Here is a 21,314-nt window from a genome sequence, read left to right as displayed (position 1 = left end):
AGCGCTGCAACTCCCTGGCTGCAGCGCTGGCCGTACACCTCACTCGGCATGGGGAATAAGGATTCCAGCGCTGGTGCTGCAGCGCTGGTCATCAAGTGTGGCCACACACCAGCGCTGTGATTGGCCTCCAGGGTATAAGGTCTATCCCAGAATGCTTTTATAAATTACTCTCTTTGTTTTGTTATGCAGCCTATCTTTGTTTTGTTGTGAACGAGCTCCGATCGGAGCTCCGAACAAACAGAGCTCCTGTTTGCTGTGATCATCTGTACCTGGCTGTAAACAATCAAATGAGAGGCAGGCAGGGAGAGTGAATGAAACAGAACGGAGGAGCTCCGTTGAACTGCTTATCTAAAAAAACAAACACTGATCACAGCAAACAGGAGCTATCTGTACCTGGCTGTGAATGATCAAATGAGAGGCAGGGGAAACAGCGTTGGATGCAGGGTTCGGAAACATTTTGTGATTTTTCCAATCTCTCTCTTCCCCGCTCCCTGTCACAGTACACCGCGGGGAGTCGGTGTTGGAGGCAGGCTGTTTGCAATTAAGAGTTAAGACTAAGGGGTCAGAAACATGTTCTGATTTTTCAATGCAGGAAGTTAAACACACAGTGTTGGCTCCAAAAATCCCCTCTCTCTTTCCCCCCGCTCCCTGTCACACTAGACCCCACTCCACCCCCCCTCTTTTGAAAAGCACGTTGTGGCCACTTGAACGCTGGGATAGCTGCCCATAATGCATCACTCCCAACAGCGCTGCAAATACTGCAAATGTGGCCACACACCAGCGCTGGTAGCTGTGAGTGTGGCCACACACCAGCGCTGGCCCTGCACAGCTGGATGACCAGCGCTGCAAACCGTAAGTGTAGCCATACCCTCAGACGGAAATCAGAGAAGTGCTTTGACTCATGTATGGTATGGGTCTAAGTTGATGTAATTTTTTTGCTCTTTTCAAATAGCCCATTACTTTTCAGTTCTAAAAAAATAATCACAAAGAAGCTTTATAGCATGAGTGGTCAAAAAAGAATAATTAAACATAACCAAAAGTCTTTCCCATACTATAGGGACTCAATTGTTAATCTAAAAAGATAAATAATTCTTAATATTGAGACTATATAACCATCACTACACAAGATACTCTCTCTGGTTGGTATTTTTTTGTATTTGTTTTTTTTTCATTTTGACATCAGGAAAAATACTTTTAAGCTTTACTGGGCAACTGGTCCAATAACCTTCTTGGAAACAAATACATCAAACTATGTAATCAACTATATCCAAATACAGTAATTAAGTTTAGCACATAATTACTAATTGTATTTGCACTTGGAATTACTGCACACAGCACTGGAAATACTCTGTATTTAGAAGGTACTGCATAATATGTAATCAGCCTGAATCTACATTCTATGACCCTCTAAAAATAGTTCAAAATTATTATTTAGTAATAATGAGTATTACAGTTCATTCAAAAGCCATATTTATCTAGAAGGGGGGAAATGCCTGTGTCCTCAGATGATAATGTCAAAAATATTATGCCTTTAGATATTCATCCATTCCGTTTAAAAAGTCAGAATGATCACATTTTGTCTTTCAAGAAACCTAGCGCAACAATGGATCATCTGGCTTATCATACAGTGCTAATCTCCTCCACCCTATTATAAGTCACACAAAGCAACACAACTCTTTAAAAAGTCTGCACAACATTACTAATTTTGACCTGATCCCCTCAGGGAAGTTCCTTGTTGCAGATTCTGCATATGTCCCTGTTGTGAAACTTGCAGTGAGGATTCCACAGGAGGAATGAGTGGGAAATATGTCATGAGAGCCACGCTGTGGAAAGAGACAGAGTGCTGATCAGTGGAGCTGAGAATTTGATTCTAAATTAGGAGGGCTGAACAAAAGATTTATGTCGATACCTTAAACAATAAACTTTTGACAAACTTCTATTTCCCAGGGCAGGGCTTTTCACATTTCCCTCCTCATTCTAAACTTAGTTTCTTTATTGTAAAATAGTAATGAAAAACAAGACTTTTCACAGATTCAACCTCATCCTCATCTTACGTACACCAGGTAAGGCTCTGATTCAAGAAACCATTCAAGCAACTGCTTATGAGAGAGGAAGGATGGTCCAGTGGCCAGGCCAGTAATCTAGGACTTAGCTCAATTCCCTGTTCCACCACAGACTTCCTGTTTGACCTCAGGCGAGTCACTTAGCCTCTTCATGTGTAAAATGGAGACCTCCCAGGTGGTGGTGTGAGGATTGTGAAGTGCTTTAAGATGTACTGATAAAAAGCACAACAAAAAAGAGTTAGGTATTATTAATATTAGCTCCCAGTTATGTAAGCATGTGATCATGTGCTTTTCCAAATACTAAACTGGGCACTAAATCAGGGATAACTCCAGTGAAGTCAAAGGAATAACATCAATTTAAAATAGCTATAAGTGAGATCAGAATCAGGTCCACTAGACCCCGGTGAAGTAGTCTGTAATTGTTTCACTCGTCAAAAATTTGATCCTTAATTCTCTATTTATGTATTGTTTCACTCTTTTTCTTTGTTATAACTACAATAACCTATCCTGACCTCAGTCTCTTCTAAATAATGAGCACAGGTTAGATAGATTAGATATTTTGCTCATTTTATATTGAGGGAAACAGAAATTCTGAGTAGTCTCTCTTGAGGCCACATGGTTTCTTTGTCCCCCTTCTCTCTCTGAGTTACTTTTTCTTGGCATGTCTTAAATCCCACTTCCTGTCTCCAAGCAATGTTTACAAGACACATTTAAAGAAACAACAGAGCAACATAGTGTTAACCTCGGTTTCGCTTTCAACAACTACTGAAACACATTCACTTTTTCTGTCTTTTTATCTTTTAGTGGTGAGTGTTTCTTTCCCCCAGTTATTCCCAGACTACTAACTTACCCAAATAAAAAAGTTAGGACAGCTGCAAGTGCAAGGGAAGTGCCTTTAATTTATTACAAGTATATGCACAAGACAGTGTTATCTTTGAGTGTGAGATCATATGAGATATATATTACTACCCAGCACAGGTCCCAAGAAACAACACAAACTTTGTTTAAAAATTAGCAAACACCAGATTCACTCTCGTTAAAAATACCAGCAAAATGACACTTTTTTCTCCTTTTTAACCCACCTCTAAAATGAGCCCCAGTGAATAAAATATCAAAGACCCCCCAACGACAGGTTCATTTCTGAAGACAATTCCATTCCATCTTTCATGTTGGTTCATCAAAGACCACAACAAAAGCTAATTAAGAAAAAAATGCAGTTCCGGTTTTTATCAAATTGATTTGCATAAGCCATTAGTTGCCTTTGCATTATGTAATTGAATGGTATTAGCAACTAATGGTTTATGTAAATCAGGAATCAAAGACAGTGTTTTATATGATCTCCACAAAGGGTTAAGCTTGTCAGCCTGCTTCACAGCTCTTGTACCCCTGAAGTTCTCTCTAGGACTGATTTGATGTGTTTTCTCCTGCTTAGAGAACGTTATCTCACGTAGTTGAATTTTTGAGAACTAGGAAGAAAGCTCTGGGTCACTTTGTTCTCTGTGGAGCTATTAGAACTCAGGGGAAAGCCAGCTGGTGTGCATGCCTGCCATTCATTCCCTTCTTTCTGAAAGCCATCAGACTGCAACAAATCCATAAGCCTAAAGGGGACTTAATTAAAACCAATGGATAATTTACACATGTCTAACTAATGAGAAGATCATAAATTACAAAAAATACACTTGGTCATATCCTGCCAACAATTTTTATGCAAAGCTCTCATTGAATCAAATATGAACCATGGTATGACACAGTCAAGGTTTATAAACCTGTATCAGGACAGCTAGAGAGTTCTAGTGCCAGTTTTCATCAATTTAACAGATGGGCTACATCAAGGAGCCACAAGAAAACTGTATTGAGGAACTACAGAGGAAAGTAGGGGCCCAAGTGCCACCTAGCATCCAAGCAATCAGATACAGAAACATACAGCAATCCCTAAACTTGTTTCTTCCCTGAGTATTTTCTCCCATTCCCATGGCTTGATCCATACAATTCTCCCTAAGCAGAAGGCTTTAATATAAAATTAAAAGGATTGAAATCGCTCATTTAATCTTCATCCATCTCATTTCTTCCTCCATAACACTTAAAAGATCGGACCCTTTCTCTGTATCCTACAACAAAATTCCCATCCATGCGATGATCTCCCATCCATTCCAAGATCTTCTATCTTCGTTACTGCAATGTCATTCTCTCTGGTATCCACCTCATCTCTCTCCAACTGATACAAAACATGGTTGCTATAATTTTCTTCTTATCCTATTAATCTCACTACATCATCCCCTCTTTTGAATCTTTTCACTGGCTCCCCTTCTCCATTACATGTAACTTGGGTGACCAGATGTCCTGATTTTATAGGGACAGTCGCGATTTTGGGGTCTTTCTTCTATAGGCTCCTATTACCCCCCAATTTTTCACACTTGCTGTGTGGTCACTCTATACGTAACTCAGCCTTTTAACCTTTCTGTCCAGGCCTGCATATCTTCTCTCCTGCCTCTTTATCTAACCTTGCCCCTTCTCATGTAGTAGACCCTGCCATCCCCACCACTGACACCCCCTTGGTCTCTTTCTTCCACAAGCATCTCTATGCCTTTTTCCATGCCACTCCAATGCATGGAACACCCTCCCTTCTATAATCTGCCCAGCTACAACCTTCTACTCGTTAAGAGCTCATGCCTGAAAGATGCAGAGCACTCTAGTCCAGACCCAGCAATGCACTTTAAAGCTTAAATGAATGCTTAATTGTTCTCTAATATCAGAGCCAGAACGCTCAGCACTTTGCAAGATAAAGCCCTTAGGTTTTAGCTGAAAATTAATGTCTTCATAATAATGAAGTGAGCCAAGAATAATTCACTACCTTTGATCTTTATCTTCCCTATTTTTGTACATTCAACTCCCACCCCAACTGTACCAATATGGTGTGAAGATATCTGAAATGAATATCCCACCATACTGCTTATCCGCCTCACTTGTTACACACCACACTTGTTGGGAGTTAGCATGGGTCATAACTGGCATGGGGAGGAGTGGCAGTGACTGACAGCACCCTCTCTTCAGACCTCAGCAGCTTTGCATGTGGACAGAGCTTGAGAGACCTTAATTCCCACTCTCATAATCTGATTGGCCCATTTGTGGGCCAGGGGTCATTTCATTGGCTCCGTAACACCCCCTTCACACACACACACAAACACACACGCACACACGCACACACACACGGAGAGGAGAAGGAAATTTGCTACACCTGGACATTGGCCACCATTCATGTGTCTACTTTTTTTGCCTCCGTGCCTCCCCTTTTCTCCCCCCCCCCAACCCAGTCTTCCCTTGGATTGTTTCTTTGTTGTTTTTCTTATTGCTAGATTTCCCTTTTTTCTCAGAGATTTGCCCAATGACCTTTTAAGAAAGTTCTTTCCAACTTTGCAAATTGGTAGCTACAGGTATCTGGATTTGGCCTGCCACAGAGAACATGGGCCAAGGCTAGAGACAGAGTATTGTAGTTCTGATATTTGTGTGGCAGGTGTCTAACGCAGATTAACTGAGGCAGTGGTGCGGCAGAGTTGCATTGACAGACATGGCCACTGGCTGGACTGGTTTCAATGTTTGATGCAGAAAGAGGCACACCTTGATTAAGCCCACACCCATCACATGAGGAAAGGGCAGGGACGATTTGATCCCTGGCAGGGATTTTATAGGAGTGGGGTAGGGCTAGCCTCACATAAGGAATTGCTCTGCCTTTATGGCCATTTGTTTGGGCACCACAGTAGATAGTCTGCATTGGGAAGATCCACTGAGCTTCTCCCCCCTCTCCCTGACCCTCCCTCCCCGCACGTCCTGGTTTTATTTGGAGATTTATCCTTTGAAAACTCTTGAAATCTTTTTACATATATTCTCCCCAACTGCCCCCACCCTTTTTTCTTAAAAAGACTCCTCATTTCCAGCAGTTTTCATGTAAATACAGAGGTAATAGGACTACATAAACGTAAATCTATCAAAAAAAATAATAAATGAACCATCCATTTTAACAAGAAAAATATGATGCCGCATAACTGCTAGAGCATATTATTGCTATTCCCATGAAAAGTGTCCATTTGGGAAATGTCCATTTAGAAGGAGAAAATCCATTAGTAGAGGACTATATCATGAAAGTGAGTAGGCATTACTGGCTATTAATCCTACATGGCTCTTAGAGAGAGGTGAAGGGGAAGGAGTAAACACAGAGAAACAAAGGAAGGGAAGTAAGAGTGCACATTGATTCCCACATTTTGGGTGTCTCCTGCCTATGTTCGAAGATTGAGAGGTACCTACAGGAACACAAATTCTAATTTTGTTTTTATTTCCTTCATTCATTTCAATGGATTTGAAATTAATCAAAATCCTTCATGGTCAAAGGGTCATTATGATACTGAATCTTCCAGTGTCAGTTTAAACTGTCACTGGAGGTTTCAGGCCCAGCCTCCACCATTCAATTTTTGCATTAGAAGTACCTATGAATTGAGCTGAGCCCTTCTTAATCCAGATTAATTACCTTCTTTAACAAATGTTTTTTTTAAACCTGTTTACAGCCTAGCTTTAAGTTTTAAAGTCCAGTTTTTAAGACAGTTTCTTTTAGCAAAAAGTTACTCCCATAAGCACTTCAAAAGCAGAAGATGCTGTGGACTTCCTAGCAGCATGCCCTTGGATTTAAAGTCTTTGAAGTATCCGAGGGAACTGCTTTCAACAAAGAGACACTGACAGTTTTTTAAAGTGTAGACTTTAAATTTATGTACAGCCAAGCCAATGAAAAGATTAAAAGTTTACTTTTTACAACTACTGGTTTCTTTTTGGCATGAGCAGCTTTGCAAGGCAGAGGTACTGGGACTGAACGTTCTCAGCTGAAATTGTGAAGGTTCATGGGATCTTTAGAAATTGATTCAAAAGTCATTTTAATACACATACTGGTTTCCCATTCATAGTTATTTTAAAAGGAGCCTAACTACATAGCAAAAAGTATGTAAATGAACTCAGATTAACTTTTCATATAGATATTTAAAATAACCATTTTGTAAGCAAAATGCTGTATGTATATTACACAGCAGATGTAAGACAATCTTCATCCTCATTTCTCTTGCATGTCCAAGCTGTGTCAATATCTCTCAACTATAAGATCACTATACAAAATTCTTTACAAGAGTATTAGAACTGGCCAAGATATTTTCAATGAAATTTTTTCCAGTGGAAAATACCGATCCATGGAAACCAAAACATTTTTTGGGAAAGTCAGTTTTGACAATTTTTTTTACTCAAAAATATTTTGAAAAAAAAGTATTGAAATTGTCAAAATGTCTCAACAATTCAGAAAACCTGAGACAAAATTGATTACCCATCCATGAAGCTAGCATACCTCACTTGAGAACTGGTTGCCTTCCATCACCCCCAACAGCTATCTCCTCCTCTCAACAACCCCCACTTACTAGATGAGACCTAAAATAAGAAGAAAGTTCCCATGGTTTGTTTTGAGGATAATGATTCCTGTCAGAGCAGCCTGGAGGATGTGGAGGGCTATAACAAGGCAAGCTATCGGGAATTCCCCATTGAAGGTTTGAAGTTTGATGTTATCAAATCTGAATCAGCAGATTTGAATTTAGCTATAAAAAGGGGCCTTCAAGGTTCATTTGCTTTCAGCTCCTAGGAGACAAGTTGCAAGGTTTCTTTTGCAAATCTTAGAAACTGCAGGCTTTACACAGCCCTATCCACAATTGAAACCAAAGTAGTCACCGTGGTATATTTCCTACCTAGCTGAAACCAGTGAGCAGGGCTGGGATTCATCAGGCACTCACGTGTATCATGTAGCAGCACCCCTTTCAAGCTCCCTTCCTAGCCTTCAGAACCTAAGCTTGTATTTTTTTTAAAAAAAACAGCCTCTAGATATTATGATTGCAGAGACAGATTTGAAAACATGGACAAAGTGTAACTGATGCAGTGATGTCAGCAGAATGTGAGACAATAGTTGAAAGAGATATGAACTGGGACTAACTCAGATGTCCTATGATAACAATGTCAACATTTAAAATATTAACTATTTCACTACTCAAAACATATAAAAAAAGGAGAAGGAGGATTATGTTAAGGAGAGCTGCACAAACTACTATTGTTCAGTTTGGTACCACCAGGATCTTTAGATGCTTATCTGAACAATATAAGATTTGAGCTTAGGAGAGTTCTTGCTCATTTCCCAGCCCCTTATCAAGAAGAAGGAGTCAATCCAAGATGGCATGCAGAGCCCTGAGGAGCATCTGAGATCTCCCAAAGATCAGCCAAACTCAAGAAATACAATAGGGCATCTGACCCTCCACCTCACACCCACCACCTTCCCTGCATACTCCCCTCGGGCGATCTGACCCCTGCAAGAAAGTCTGTTTTCAGGATATTTTCAGCCCAATTTCTTAACCAAAGATGTTTGGGATAGGTTTGGATAAATATCTGGATCTTTAGATGCTTATCTGAACAATATAAGATGTACCTATTACTTTCAGATTCATATATAAATAAAAAGGTCTATGTATACTTGTGCATATGAACTATGCACATGCAATAATATAGTTGTGCATATAAAACATACTCAAGCAGCATAAATGTACACAAAACTATGTTACACGTTACATATCATTTTAGACAGAATTATCTGTGCTTCAGTTAAAACTACTACTGATCATTTAAAAGGAAAAAAATATAATTAGCAAGCAAAGCACACACATGAATAGATCTGCACATAGTCCCATGGGTTAGCCTTACCAGTGCTGTCATCATAAACAACAGTGACGGTTTTCCACTTGAAAAACTGCACAAGGTCAAGGATGGCACGACTGAGAGAAGAGAAATCTGGGTAGAGGCTGACATAGAATGAGTCCTTGTTGTCAGAAACTTGATGTTTCCAGCGAGTCTGTATATGTGGAACACCCAGGGCGTTGCAGATGGATTGCACGGCATTAGCTGAAGAGCTATGGGAAGGTCCAAAGATGGCTGCCACCCCAAGGGAAAGCTGATCACAAGCTGAAGAGGAGACAGAAGTCTGTCAATTATGAGAGGAGAGAATGTGCCAGAAAGTATTGTACTATTCCCATTAACTAAATGGCACTTTGTGAAATATAAACTTATTTTCTGAGGGAGCCCCCTTCCTAGTCAATGTTAACACTTCCATTTGCACTGAGACCTTTCCTTTAAATAATGACCAAGTTGAATTATATCTTCAATTTTTACTGTGATTTGATAAAGAACCATACTTAGCATGCATACAGCACAAAGCTACATTTAGTTAAAACTCTTGCTAATGTCAACGGAAGTTGCCAAGGCTGAGCTCTGGCACACCTTTTAGAAAATGTGTGGGGGAGGGGGCGGGAATCAAACTCTAATGCAGCTTACAACAGATGTAGGACCATATAGGGCCATATCTTAGTTTAAACCCAAGCTTTAGAAATGAATTTCCTCCCCAATCTACCCGGACTATATCCCCAGAGAACCCAATTACTCAGTGGATTTCAACCTATTCAGACAATGTAACATTAAGCAGATACTGACTTATGCTGAAGTGGACTTTTGGATGTATTGTTTTAAGAGGTATATATTAACTGGCAGAATGCAGGGGGTCAATATTTCTCTTTAAGGAGATTAATGAATACCAATAATTAAAGAATTAAATCAATGTACATTATAACACACATCCTGACAGAATATTTGAAAATATTCCCATTTTGGCCATGCATCTCTGAAATAGAACAGGTTTGTTCTTTTAAAATAGTATTGGGCAGTTAAGTTATATGGTCGGAAAAAGATCTCTGCCTGGATGAAGGCATTTACATGAGATATGAATGATTAATATTGTTACAAAGTCAATACTGCTGAACGCCGATGAAGCAAGCAGTAGAAATATACATATTTCATCACTCTTTTCACTAATTTAAAATTAATCAATCATTCTCATGTGTTTAAATGATGGAGATACTACCAAGTTCTTGATTGTGTACTGAGAACTGGGCAAGAACTCCCCTGCAGAGCACCAGCGACTTAAATGGGGTTTTACGTAGGCACAGTGACCAACCCACATGGCTGTGAGTGGAAGACTGGGGCCTAAGTGACTACATTTCACTATAAAACATAACTCAGCATTGCACTCCAATTTCTACTAATATCGCCCTTCTCTCGTGTAGTCCACAAGCTTTATGCAAATGCCAGTAGATGGGATCTATAACAACAGTGATAGCCCATTGAAAAGCCATCTGGTAGCTTTTTTTTTCTTCTTGCTTCTGAGAATTTGAGAGTGTGATCATTTTGCATGTGATTTAATACAGCACTTTTCTATAAGAAGCATACCATTTTTTTAATGTATTGAGGGAGATTTGCATTACATTTGCATAATTCTTTATTCAAACATCTTGGGAATATTGTGATCTTCCCTGGGATTACTCTTCTGTATGGTACCTTTAAAAACTCATTAATCTCTCATATGCAGTCGACTCCAAGAGGCTGTGTGATTAAGAGGTAAACAGACTGTATTTTTGATGCGATGTCTGCTTGCTCACTAATGGGCATAATCATGAACCATGTAACTAGTCAAATGCATAAACCCAGTTGTTAAAAGCCTGCTTTTCAGCCATCATACTAAGTACACCATTTTATGCTAACCTTTAGCCTTTGATTCCTGACTAAAAGACCTTTCAGCACAAAAGTGGTTGTCAAATATGTGAAAGTATTTTGGATTCATGAAGCCATGAACTATCAGAGCTGAAAAATTTTACACAGAGTTTAATACAGTCTAGTTAACTGCAAATAAAGAGGTAGTCTCTCATTCTGAAGTACAAAGGAGACATATAAATATATCTCTATGGGTCTGTGAATTGCAGCATAAGAATAACAGGATAGAGTGTGTCTTTGGGCATACCCCATGTAAGGAACACGAATTACTGTGCTGATCTAGGAAAATAATTAAGACTCAGAAAATTACATTTTCTTTCCTGTTCCCTCCTTGCTTCCTGGGAGAATGAGGGAGCAGAGTATTCCACTATAGACCCTTGCCCATAGGAAGTTATTTCCCAGGCCCCAACCACCTGCTAGTTCAATAGGACTGGCTGGTGAATGGGCAGTCACTCCATGACACCCACTTGTTTTCTGGGAGTGGGGAGGGAGCAGCACCCCTCTGAGCCTGCTCTAATCTAGTATCTGGAGTGGCAGTTTAGCGAGACTCTGTCAGAGAGCGTCTTGTTCCCCCTGCTCAGCCATGTAATGCTGGGCCACACTCTGGCCCATAACATATTTTAAAGGAAGTGTTATATAAAATGTAAATTTTGCCCTGTACATGCGTTTGGTACCATTTATTTTAGGGCTGTCAACTAATTGCAGTTAACTCATGCAATTAACTCAAAAAAATTAATCATGATTTAAAAAATTAATCGCAATTAATCGCAGTTGTAATTGCATTGTTAAACAATAGAATACCAATTGAAATGTATTTTATATTATTATGCCCCTTCATGCTTCGGCCACCACTCCAAATGCTTCCATGCATTTTTTTTTACATAATTCTACATTTGTAAGTTCAATTTTCATGAAAAAGAGATTGCACTACAGTACTTGTATTAGGTGATTTTAAAATGCTGTTTCTTTTGGTTTTTATACAAGTATTATTAAATACTTGTAATAAAAAATAAATATAAAGTGAGCACTGTACACTTTGTATTCTGTGTTGTAATTGAAATCAATATATTTGAAAATGTAGGAAACATCCAGAAATATTAAATAGATGGTATTCTATTATTGTTTAACAGTTTGATTAATCGCGCGATTAATTTCCTCACATCACCCTTTGCATTAAACAAGAAACCTCTGATAAAATCTGATTAGCTGACCACTGCATCTGTGATCTTTCTACCATTCTGACTATGTTGCTAACAATCAAAAACCTATGTAATTTCCGCTCTGATGCAGAAAAAAATGCTTTTGCAAAAGAACATGAGCTAACACCAGCTTGAATCAAACACCTGTGTATTTTAGGAATAGAAGACCACAAAGAAATCTCAGAACACAGCAGGACTTATCTGTTTTACATTACTATGTACGATACCATATTACAGTGTCCCAGTATGTATGAGGGATCACAATAAAAAGATACAGAAAGTACAGCAGCAAGGTCTGAAACTACACAGGATTCACAATCATGGGTGTGGAAGTAGAGCAAGAACTGATAGGGGTTTGAAGGGGATTTCAATGCAAACAGTCTCTTCTGTGAACAAGAGTCAGGCTAGCTGTAACCCTAATAACGCGAGATTTGTAGAAGCGAGGATTGTGTGAGGTGAGTGGGAAAGAATTGTGTGAGAAATTGTTGCGACCTTGTGTTAGATAAGTATGGAATGTAGACTATAGTCTAAATAGAGGTGAGAAAATAAGATATCAGGATGGCCTATGTATAAACAAAATGCAGCTGTTGCTCATTATTGTATGTAACAAAAGGCATAAATGCTTGCTGTAATTGTTTACCTAGAGAGAGATCTGTTTAGCAATCTCCCTCCATGCAATCGCTAGAGATAATAAAGTATCTGATTTGCTGCACCCAAAAAGAGAGTGAGAACTCTGTTTTTCTCTGACATGGGAATCAGTTTTAATTAAAAATCAATCCATTTACTTTTAAGCAAATGTCAGAGGCCCTGATACAGCAGTCCATCCCTTAATTTATAAACCCGTGTTTATGTCCCATTGACTTTAAGGAGACTTAAGTATGTGCTTAAATGCTTTGCCAAAAAGGAATGAACTTAAAAATGTAATTAAATGCTTGCAATTGAATTGAATTGGAGGAAGAAGTTATTGGTTACAAATGAAGTGCTATCACAAAATTCAGAACTTTAGATTCTGAACAGTCTAAATCAAAGGGTTTGGTTCAGACTTGTCTCTAATTTTAACATATACTGGAAGCAGCAACTGGAATCTCAGTACAGCATGTGTTTACACCATTGTGATTCATTTAGGGTATATACTGCAACTGGGAAAAAGCCTCGCAGCCCAGGTAAACAGACTTGTGTTAGCAGGCTCAAAATAGCAATATGGACATTGTGGCATCAACAGAGGATTGAGCTAATGCCCAAGTGAGTCTGAGTTCAGGTCGCTAGTCTGAGTATCCGCCACTGCTGCAATATCCATGCTGCAGTTGAGCCAGGCTGGGAGACTCACTTCCAGTTGTAGTGTAGACATACCTGTAACGGCCTCAAATAAAGTTTAGTTTGTGGTGTCAATTGAATCAGTTTGTAACACTACATACAAAACACGCACTTTAGGTGCACAGGGAAAGCTTGGGCCTGAAGCTTCACGTTCTGCTAAATAGGTACACCAGCTACTGGGAGACAGGATGGCACAACAGGCATGAAGGTCCTAGTCCTGTGAGGTGCTGAGCACCCTCAACTTTCACTGACTTCACCAAGAGTTGAGTTTCTTGCTGGACTGAGCCCAAAGAGGCCACTCAGTTTCCAAGGTTGCTAGTCTCTGAGGCCATGTCTACACTGCTATTAGACACCTATGCCTGGCCCATGCCAGCTGACTGGCTCATGGGGTTCAGGCTGTGGAGATGTTTAATTGCACTGCAAAATTCCAGGCTCAGGCAGGAACCTGGGCTCTAGGACCCTGTGAGGTGGGAGGGTCCCAGAACTTGGGCTACAGTCCGAGCCCGGAAGTCAAACACTGCAATTAAATAGCCCCACAGCCTGAGTCGGCCGGCACAGGCCAGCCGCAAGTTTTTAATTGCAGTGTAGACATACCCTAAAACCATCCTCATCTCAAAATTGATTTTAAATATATAAGGAAATAATAGTCTTTTGATGGGGAAGCAATGCTGATGTGATTTTTTTTTCAAACTGTTAGCTTTAAAAGACAATTTTTAAAGCTTTTCTTTTATGTCAGCTGTGCACGCCTTACCCTTGTACAGTATCATTTTTCAATAGTTTACTGACAGGCATTTATTCAGGTAGATGAGCCAAGTGAGTTTTAACTGCTGCCATAAAAGTTTAAATATGCAAAACATCACCTTTCTTGGATGCTTCAAAACTGTCATAGAGATTTATCTTTTGGGTGTCATATGTTAATGTGGTGTTTGGCAGGAGAGTTCTGTTTCTGTTGATTGTGTTCACAGCAAATCTGAAGGCCAATTCCTCTGCTCCCATTGGGCCGGATTCCACACATTCAAAAATACCCCCTGGAAATGAGAGAAAGAGAGAGAGAGAACAACCAGTCAGCCAAAACAACACACAGCCAATGTTTCAAGATATCAGTTGAGTAATAGACACTGGAATTAATAGGAATTTCTCAGTATTTGCCCCAATGGGGGTCCGATCCTAAGCCCACTGAAACCAATGGAAAGCTGCCCATGACCTCAGTGGACTTTGGATCACACCCTAATTGCACAATATTAGCACATATTTCTCCAATGATCACATTCACACCCATTTAAATTGTCAACTTTTCTTAATTTTTCTGCAATCCCGGTATTTATGCGATTGAGACCATGTGAGTGTGTGTTGGGGTGGGAGGTAGATCATTTATAAAATACCTAAATAATACTCGACACCAAAATAAAATGGAAGGGAAGAATTCATGAATATTTCCACTGGTGACAATTTTGATGGGATCCCCTAGCATCCCTGCAACCTCCACAGATCAACTGCTGCACAGAAAAAAATATAAAGCTCCTGGAGGCCCATTTTCCACTGTACCTTAGGTCCTTTACACAGCTTTGATAGAATAAAGGGCCATAGAGAGGGGCAGAAGCTGCCCTAAGAATACTGCCAGTGTAAGAGGGGTCCCCAGGTGATGGGCAGCTGCTAGAAAGGCTGTATGCCACTCCACTTGTAGCCTTGTAAGGAAAGGGAGGGAGCAGACATGATCAAAAAGCACTTTGGTTTAGGTAATGCCATGTCTGATGACAGCCTGCAAGGAGCCACTGCAGAGAGAATGTAAGTTACAGCAGCCCCAAGGTGGCTCTTATTTATGCTGAGGGCTAGTGAAGACAAGAATATGGAGGCTGTAAAGGTAACTTAAATGCACCTTTGTCCATTTTGCACAATTTCAAAACACTTATAATAGAATGTAGTTTATTCCCACTTACACACACACACACACACACACCCAGATAATCTTAGTATGAGATGATTTGAGAAGCTGAAATCCAACACTTTGGAAAAAAATCACTTGTGTTCATAATTGAAAGGTTTTTTAAAAGGGGCAGTTTCCAGGGCAGCCACTTGTTGTCTGCTAAGGCTCACATGGAGGACAGCCAAGGGCCACTCTGCCTGGGATCATTAACTACAAGTCAGGTTTTATTTCAGTGCAGCAGACATTTTTCATTCCCCCTTTTGTAATAGCTTGTGCCTGTTCATTTCTAAACTGACGTTGCTACCTGGCTCTATATTATCTACGAATTTCCCCATTCAACACTCTGCTGCTTTTCAGCAGGAAACCCTTGACAGAACACAGATGTAGAAGAGCTGAGTCAGATGGAACACTGCTAACTACAACAAACTTATAAACAAGACTGTTGAAGAGCAGAGTAGACAGGCCAGCCCTATAGGGGAAAAAATGGGTATTTAGCTAGCACCTCACCACTTTCCTCCATCATATATTATTAAATACTAAAAGGCTTTTAGTTTTACAACCATCCTACCATTTTCAGCCTGTTTCTTGCCACAGGTTGGAGAACAGGTGTTATTCCCCCTCCCCCCTCTGCAGATGAGCCCTTAAAATCCTGACCAGACCCCTATGGATAGATGCTCAAATAATATTAACTTAAAAATACAAGTGTTGCATATTGAGGAGAGAAATGGCAAATGGCTACTTAAATGTTAGCTATTTAAAACTCAAAGGGGGGCATAGGTGGGAGAAGCAGATGCTCGAATTATAGCTAGGTATGTATGGAATTGATCAAAACTGAGACAGCAACGAAGGTAGCTATAGGAGATAAACAATACTGCGCGAGAAAAACAATAATCATGAGAAACAATACTACAGTAACTACGAAAGGAAAGAACTTGGATAATATCCAGGTGAAAGTAACTGTAATACAAAATTATTAGGGAACATTAAAAATGATCATAAAGATTGGAGACAACCAAATATCCTGGGGAGTAAAGAAGTTATATTTAGCAGAATGTGGCTTGATAGACAGCCCTCTATATTTATGCTGTTTGGAGGCTTACAGCATCTACACATTGAAAGTCAGACTGTGATGTGTAGGAGGATTCTATTTTGATTTCAGGAGACTATGAAAAATACCTTTGCAACAGAAAGCATAAGATTACTCAATACAATTGATAAATATCGTTACCAACTGTCAAGAAAGTGAAAGGAGGTTGCCTCAATAAGATCAGGATAAAAATAGGTTCTATAGACTTTGTTAAGATAACTGAAAAATTGTTACTCAAATATATAGATAGCCGGCAAACTGTAACAGTTATTTAATGGAAGATTGTATCCAAAGTAACAATGCATTCACATCAACAACAGACAAAGCAAATATAATATCTGGTGGCATTTATTTTTTCTGATTTTTATATTGGAAGATTTTTTTAAAAAAAAATCTATGTTGATCTTAGGTTTGTTAGAGTATTTTCTCACTCATTCTTATTTATTGCTGTGTTCTCCTTCTGCGATCTACATAATATGCAATCTCTTAGAGATATAGCATAAAACTCACCCCAGGAGTGGGGGAGCTAAGATGGATTTTGGCCACATTTACACACTCCCAATTCAGGGCTGCTGCCAATGCTGGCAAGTGCCCCCTACAGCAAAACTTAGTACTGTCAATGTTATGGCAGCTCATCCCTACCTGCTCTGGGTGGCAGCACCACCTAGAAGCTACACATAGCTGAAAATAGTGCCATGTAAGTGCTCAGTATTATTGTTGTTTTTACTACACTTTGTGGCCCTATCCCTCCAACCCCCTCATGTTATCTTTCCCTGTCCCTGACATGACCCCTATTACAAGGTCTTGTAGAGGAGGCATTGATATCTTGCATAAATTCTGCACCAGAGGAAATTGTCTACTGGACATCTCCACTTCCAGGGTTCTAATGTCTCTAGAGCAGTTTTAATGGGCTGTAGCAGAGAAGAGACCTCCCCCCCCGTATGTATTTAGAAATCCTCTCCACCCACCTTGACCCACTGGGAGCAGGAGGATGCTATGTATTGAAAGTTAAACCTGACAGTCATGAGAAGAAATTGCTTGGTAATAATACTAGCACTTTGCACTTCTGTAATACCTTCCATCAGAGGATCTCAATGCATGTTTAAACACCAATAAATTAAGCCTCACAACACACCTTTGAGGAAAGCTATTTTATCATAAAAACATGTTTCTTTCTTATTTGACTTTTCTCCTCGTGCCACAACATAATTTTGACTATGAACATAATATTACTTAAACCAAAAGTGAAAACAAAAAAAGATAATACATAGTATCATAAACTGAAAGGGCTTTAAAAATCAGAAGTTCTGACTCCCAGTCAAACAAGACTCTCTTGGCATTTTCTGTGACTACGGATCCCATTTTTTTCTGTTAATAAACAAGAAAAGCATGTTCTGTGACCTTAGAGTATTACTTAGCAGCAGTTAACTTTCCCAAAGGAGGCACTAAACATCAGATCTTTAAGGCCATTTTTAGGAAAGCTATGATGATCATGTAGTTTGTGTTCATTGCAAAATGCTGCAAATCAAGGGGGAAAGTAAATGTGTTCACTACAGATAGGGTGCAAAACAGTATCAGCATCCAAATAAAATATCAGTCTGTGCTTCTTCAGACAACATGTGTTCAACCAAACCTATTGCTGAATGGTTTTACGGAGCTTATAAAAATGCAATACACCTTCCACCGGGTACCCAGAAATCAAGAAACTATTTCTGATAAAATTCCAACTGTGGGGTAACAATACAGAGTGTTTAGGAAAAGGTTGACTGTACCTTTGAGATCTGGAACATTTTGCATGACAGGTTTTTTGTTTGTTTGTTTTATTTTGTTTTTTTTTTAAACAACAACTTGTTATCAGGAAGTTAGCTGGAGCTGGGCTAGAGATTGAACTCAGGAATGAAATGTTGCTAGATTAAAGTTCCAATCCTTAAATGAACTCCATGTGAACACTGTAGTCTGCCCATGCACAGCTCATTGCAGCACTCGGGTCCTCATCTGTAAATAAGTGCTTGAGGCATGTTTTAGACACTTGGGGTCGGATCCACAAAGGGACTTAGGCACAGGAATCTTACAATTTTGAAGGGGATCCAGTCGGGTAGGTGCTCTCTGGGTATGTACGGTTGCCAACTTTCTAATCGCTCAAAACCGAACACCATTTCCCTGCCTCAGCCCCGCCCCTTCTCCAATAACATGACCCCCCACTCACTCCATTCCTCCCTCCCTCTGTCACTTGTTCTTCCCAACCCTCATTCACTTTCACCGAGCTGGGGCAGGGGGTTGGGGTGCAGGCTCCAGAGTGGGGCCAGGGATGAGGGGTTTGGGATGCAGGACGGGGCTCATGGCTGGGGTAGAGAGTTGGGGTGTGGAATGCAGGTTCCAGGAGGAGGCAACAGGGACACATTGCCGCTTCCCTGCACAGATGCAGGGAGCCTGCCTTAGCCCCACTGCGCCTCCAACTAGACTTTCAGCAGGCTGGTCAGCAGTGCTGTCCAGAGCCAACAGGGTCCCTTTTCGACCAGGCATTCCGGTCGAAAACCAGATGTCTGGCAAACCTATGAGTATGCCTACCACATTGAGGCCCCACATGCAAAATAGATGGAGAAGTGACTATATTTCCCTGTTCATGCATCACACTAAGGCTTAGATGGCCACTAGGTGTTCAGATGTTTAGAGGAAGGCATCAGTGTGCCTACCCAGAACCAGAAACTTAGGTGCAGAGGGGACTTTTGTAGCAACAATGTACGTACTGAGTGAGTTTTGGCAATTACAGGGTTAAACAGCAGCCAAGGGGAGTTTCATGGATCATAGTGGTGCCTAAGTCTAGGAGATTGGTACCTGAACCCCAGACATAAGTGCCTAACTACCTTTGTGGATATGGGCACAGTGATTCTTGTTGTTATTATTCTGATCCAATGAAAAAATACAAAATAAACTTATTGAAGTTAATTTTAAAAAGAGTGGCTCTACTGACTGGATCTTGAGACATAATACCACTCATACTACACTACCTGTAAACTGGAAAACAAAAAACAAAATAAGGTTTGGCCCCAGTTTTCAGGTGCTCTCAATTATTATAAAGGATATTGGCTTCCAAAAGATATTATAGCACATTGAGCTATGTTATTCCCTCCCAAGCAGACATTTATTCTCTACTACTGGTGTCCCTGGTATTCAGGATAGCTTTATTAAAAATCAAAGTGAGAGCATGCACATGCTCTCAGATAAGCAGAGGGAAAAGGCATAAATCTTGCCCTTGATATGTGGACAAGCAACCAAACCATGGCCTATCTTTGTCTAACAGCTTGAGAGAGATGTGGGTGTGCAGGGTTTGTCTTATTTCTATCAGAGTATATGAACCAGAAATCATCAGCACTATCACCCTGATACTAGCAACCATGCATATAAAGAAAATGGAAGAAGTTGCAACTATACCTCAAACATGCACCACTGAGAACATTTAACAGGAGCTGGAAAATGTCTTTTTAATGTTTGGGTCACATCAAGGAGATCACACTTGGTTTCTTCACTGTATACACTGTTAATAACATCAGGCAATGTATCAAGGTAAGGTATTAATATGTACCTTATAACAAAAGCACTCAGGGATTGTGGTCTCTCATGTCTGCTGCTTCACCTATTGTCTTAATTCAATTATGTGTGGTTTCCTTTGCAGTGATCAGCAGCGATTACTGTATTAAGAATGATGCCTAAGGTTTGCTGCTATGTTAAACCACTTTACAAAATCTCACAAGACTCCTGCTACCCAGTGCTGCAGCTAATTTAAGATGTATGGTTCAAACCAAATGAAACTCTACCTTCTGCAAGACGTATCACAATAAACAATCTTTGAACATATCATTATCTGCAATGCCATCCAGGACAGCACAGCTGACTATTCAGGAATAGGTTTTTCTGATTCTCAGATTCTTTAAAAACTTTCACCACATTAGTCAGTACTGAAAAAACATCCTTAGGCAAAGTTCAAGTAGGCATCCAGTCATTTTGTGCAGGAAACTACCAGGAAAACCCAGTCCTCAGCTGACTCTGCCAACATAATAATCTGTTGAGTCATTTAATCAGTGACCAAAAGCTAGTAGTTATGTAGTTATATAAAGATAAGGACTATATATGTATAGTAACAATACTATTATATACACACTTTATTTCCAAATCGTTCTGAATTGGGAAGTCAAAATAGCAAAAATTTGCACAGAATGTTCCATAAAATTTAATTTTTAAAAGTCAAAATTAAAAATTTTGGTACTTCCCATCAAAATGAAATGTTTCAAAATGAAATAAATTTGACATTTTAAGTCAAAGTGTCAATTCAGAACAAAATTGTGTTAATTATTCTAATAGAAAAATTGAAACATTTAATCAAAATGAACATTTTCCTGCAGAAAAAATTAATTTGGACAAAACCACATTTTCCAGCAGGAAAATATTTTGTTCAAAAAATATTGACCTGCTCTTTTTATGGTTAATCACTCATTTTGACAGCCAATAGGATGACAGACTATTAGAGATGGTTAAGGATGGATGATTTAATTTTCCATTCTCCATTTTACACAAGAAAAAATATTTATTTTATTGCATAATGATTATTTTGGGGTGGGAGGAAGGGGAAGGATTGCTTTTGTTATACGCTAAATGTTTAAATAATTCATAAAAACATTTTTGCATTTGTGGTCTAAATCAACCAAACTAGTGAGGTTTCCCCCACCAACTTCTCAGTTAATAGGCATAGGATTTCATCTATTTTTTCATTTATTTGCTATACTTCATAGAAAACTTTGTATTTTCCTAGTTACCTATTAATCCCAGAAAATATATCCATTAGACATGTTTGAATGTGTTGTTAATGTACCTTCCTGACACACCTTATTTGTGCATTAGCTCTTGTGATAAATCAATCTTTCACCACTTAAATTCATTAGAGCTTGTTCCACATAATGCATCAGAAATGTATATGACGAATAAGTCTGAAGACCATTTCTGATACACTTTATATTTCTATATGAAACAGAAGTAATTATGCAGCTAGTGAGATACAGTACATTCCCAGC

The 21,314-nt window shown here is 39.5% G+C and overlaps 1 protein-coding gene across 13 annotated transcripts in view; it reads right to left on the bottom strand.

The window, feature by feature from the left end:
• GRIK2 (glutamate ionotropic receptor kainate type subunit 2) overlaps positions 1-21,314 on the bottom strand; it is a 604,939-nt gene that overhangs the window by 409,850 nt on the left and 173,775 nt on the right. For all 13 annotated transcript variants that reach the window (XM_045011187.1, XM_045011179.1, XM_045011186.1 and 10 more), the window contains 2 exons: positions 14,098-14,265; positions 8,829-9,086 (listed from right to left, as the gene is read on the bottom strand). In XM_045011187.1, the coding sequence (XP_044867122.1) occupies positions 8,829-9,086; positions 14,098-14,265 (426 nt within the window). The remainder of the gene's footprint in view (positions 1-8,828; positions 9,087-14,097; positions 14,266-21,314) is intronic.

Source organism: Mauremys mutica, chromosome 3 (genome assembly GCF_020497125.1).
Source record: "Mauremys mutica isolate MM-2020 ecotype Southern chromosome 3, ASM2049712v1, whole genome shotgun sequence".
Lineage (NCBI taxonomy): Eukaryota > Metazoa > Chordata > Testudines > Geoemydidae > Mauremys > Mauremys mutica.
The sequence above is the reverse complement of the archived record's forward strand: the minus strand, read 5'-3'. Positions and strand labels throughout refer to the sequence as shown.